Source organism: Microtus ochrogaster, chromosome 4 (assembly GCF_000317375.1).
Source record: "Microtus ochrogaster isolate Prairie Vole_2 chromosome 4, MicOch1.0, whole genome shotgun sequence".
Lineage (NCBI taxonomy): Eukaryota > Metazoa > Chordata > Mammalia > Rodentia > Cricetidae > Microtus > Microtus ochrogaster.
In genome coordinates this window covers 92,144,407-92,145,970 of record NC_022011.1, presented here as the reverse complement: position 1 = coordinate 92,145,970, position 1,564 = coordinate 92,144,407, and the positions used below count along the sequence as shown (strand labels likewise).

Here is a 1,564-nt window from a genome sequence, read left to right as displayed (position 1 = left end):
GAGAGAGAGAGAGAGAGAGAGAGAGAGAGAGAGAGAGAGAGAGAGAGAAGAGAGAGGAGAGAGAGATTGGGACTGAATCTAAGGTTTTATTTCTGGTGCCTAACGCTTTATTTACTTTTGGGCCACATTTCCAGTCTAGACTGTCATAAGTTTTAAGACTAAAGGAGCTTTGAGATATACCAGCAAAGGTTGCTGAAGAGCTTTTTGTTTGAGCGTAGGTCCATCTGTGGAGGTCGGGACAGCTTGTGCGAGTCAGTTGCTTCCACAAGTTTTTTTCAGGAACTGAACTCAGGCCATCAGTCTTGGTAGCCATCTTTTGGCCTCTGCAACGTTTCCTGTGATTGGGTTTCTATAGGAAAGAGATCAAAGTCTGTGAAGGCTTTCCTGTAACAACTGTAGTTGTGGTTAGGATTTGGCACAGTGCATGTGCTGAGTAAAGCTTTATTTGAATAGAGCTAGGGAAGGATGGCATGCCAGGGAGAAATGTCGTTTATATAGATTGTGGTGTATTTGATTTTCATTTGGATAACTTTCTAATTCCATGTAGATAAGAAACCTGACCGGGAAGAAATTCCAATGAGCAATATGGGGTCAAACACAAAGTCATTAGGTAGGTGATGAATTCCTGTCTAATGTTGCAGAATAGTGTTTAATTGGGGTGAGTAGGTGTTTTCTGTGTTCCTTTCTCTTTTGAGACAGGGTTTCACTTCACATTGGCTGCTCTTGAGCTCCTGATCCCCTACCTTTACCTCCCAAGTGCTGGGATTACAGATGCGATCTCCCCTGCCTGTTGTTTTTATCCCTCTGAACACCCTCACCATTTGCCATCCCTGAAGGACCGTGATTAATAATCTTCATTTGAGAGGCTGTCTGAAAATAAAATAAAATCTGATCAATCTTGTCTTTTCTACATTTTTACATGTTGCTGTGGATGAAATGACCTTAAATTTTCTTTAAAAAATTTTTTTTAAAAACATCTTTTTATTTTTTGAGACACGATCTCTTTGTGTGTTCCTGGCTGTCCTGAAATTTACTTTGTACATCAGGCTGACTTTGAACTCAAAGGTATCTACCTACTTCTGCCTCCCCTGTGCTGGGATTAAAGACCTGTGCTATTTTCTTTATTTTAGTGTATGAGTATTTTGCTGGCATGTCTGTTTACCATGTGCGGTGCTTCATGCCCTCAAAGGTCAGATCCTGGGACTGGATAGGGGTCGTTGTGAGCCCCCGTGTGAGTGGAGGGAGCTGCGTCCAGAGCCGTGCGGCTGCTGAGTCACATCACTCCAGCCCTGACCTTGCACTCTTGGTGCCCCTCTTCCAACATATGTTCTCAGAAAGTCTGGATGTATCCATAGAATCTGCCCCATCTCTCTGTTCTTTCTCCCTACCCTCAGTTTAGCTGATTACTTGCTGCTTCCTTTTTCTTTAAAAAAATTATATATATACTTATATATATACTTACTTATTTATATTTTGGCAGGGTCTCGTTGCCCAGGTTAGCTCTGGACTTACAATATAGCTGAGGATGGCCTTGAACTCTTGGGCCTCCTGTGTTTTCGCTCTA

The 1,564-nt window shown here is 42.3% G+C and overlaps 1 protein-coding gene across 7 annotated transcripts in view; it reads left to right on the top strand.

The window, feature by feature from the left end:
- The window catches only part of Ctnnd1 (catenin delta 1), a 51,301-nt gene that overhangs the window by 45,375 nt on the left and 4,362 nt on the right, over positions 1–1,564 (top strand). For 5 of the 7 annotated variants that reach the window (XM_013355716.2, XM_005346660.3, XM_013355720.2 and 2 more), the window contains one exon: positions 548–610. The exons of the other annotated variants lie outside the window; for them this stretch is intronic. In XM_013355716.2, coding sequence (XP_013211170.1) covers positions 548–610 — 63 coding nt within the window. The remainder of the gene's footprint in view (positions 1–547; positions 611–1,564) is intronic. 7 annotated transcript variants of the gene reach the window in all.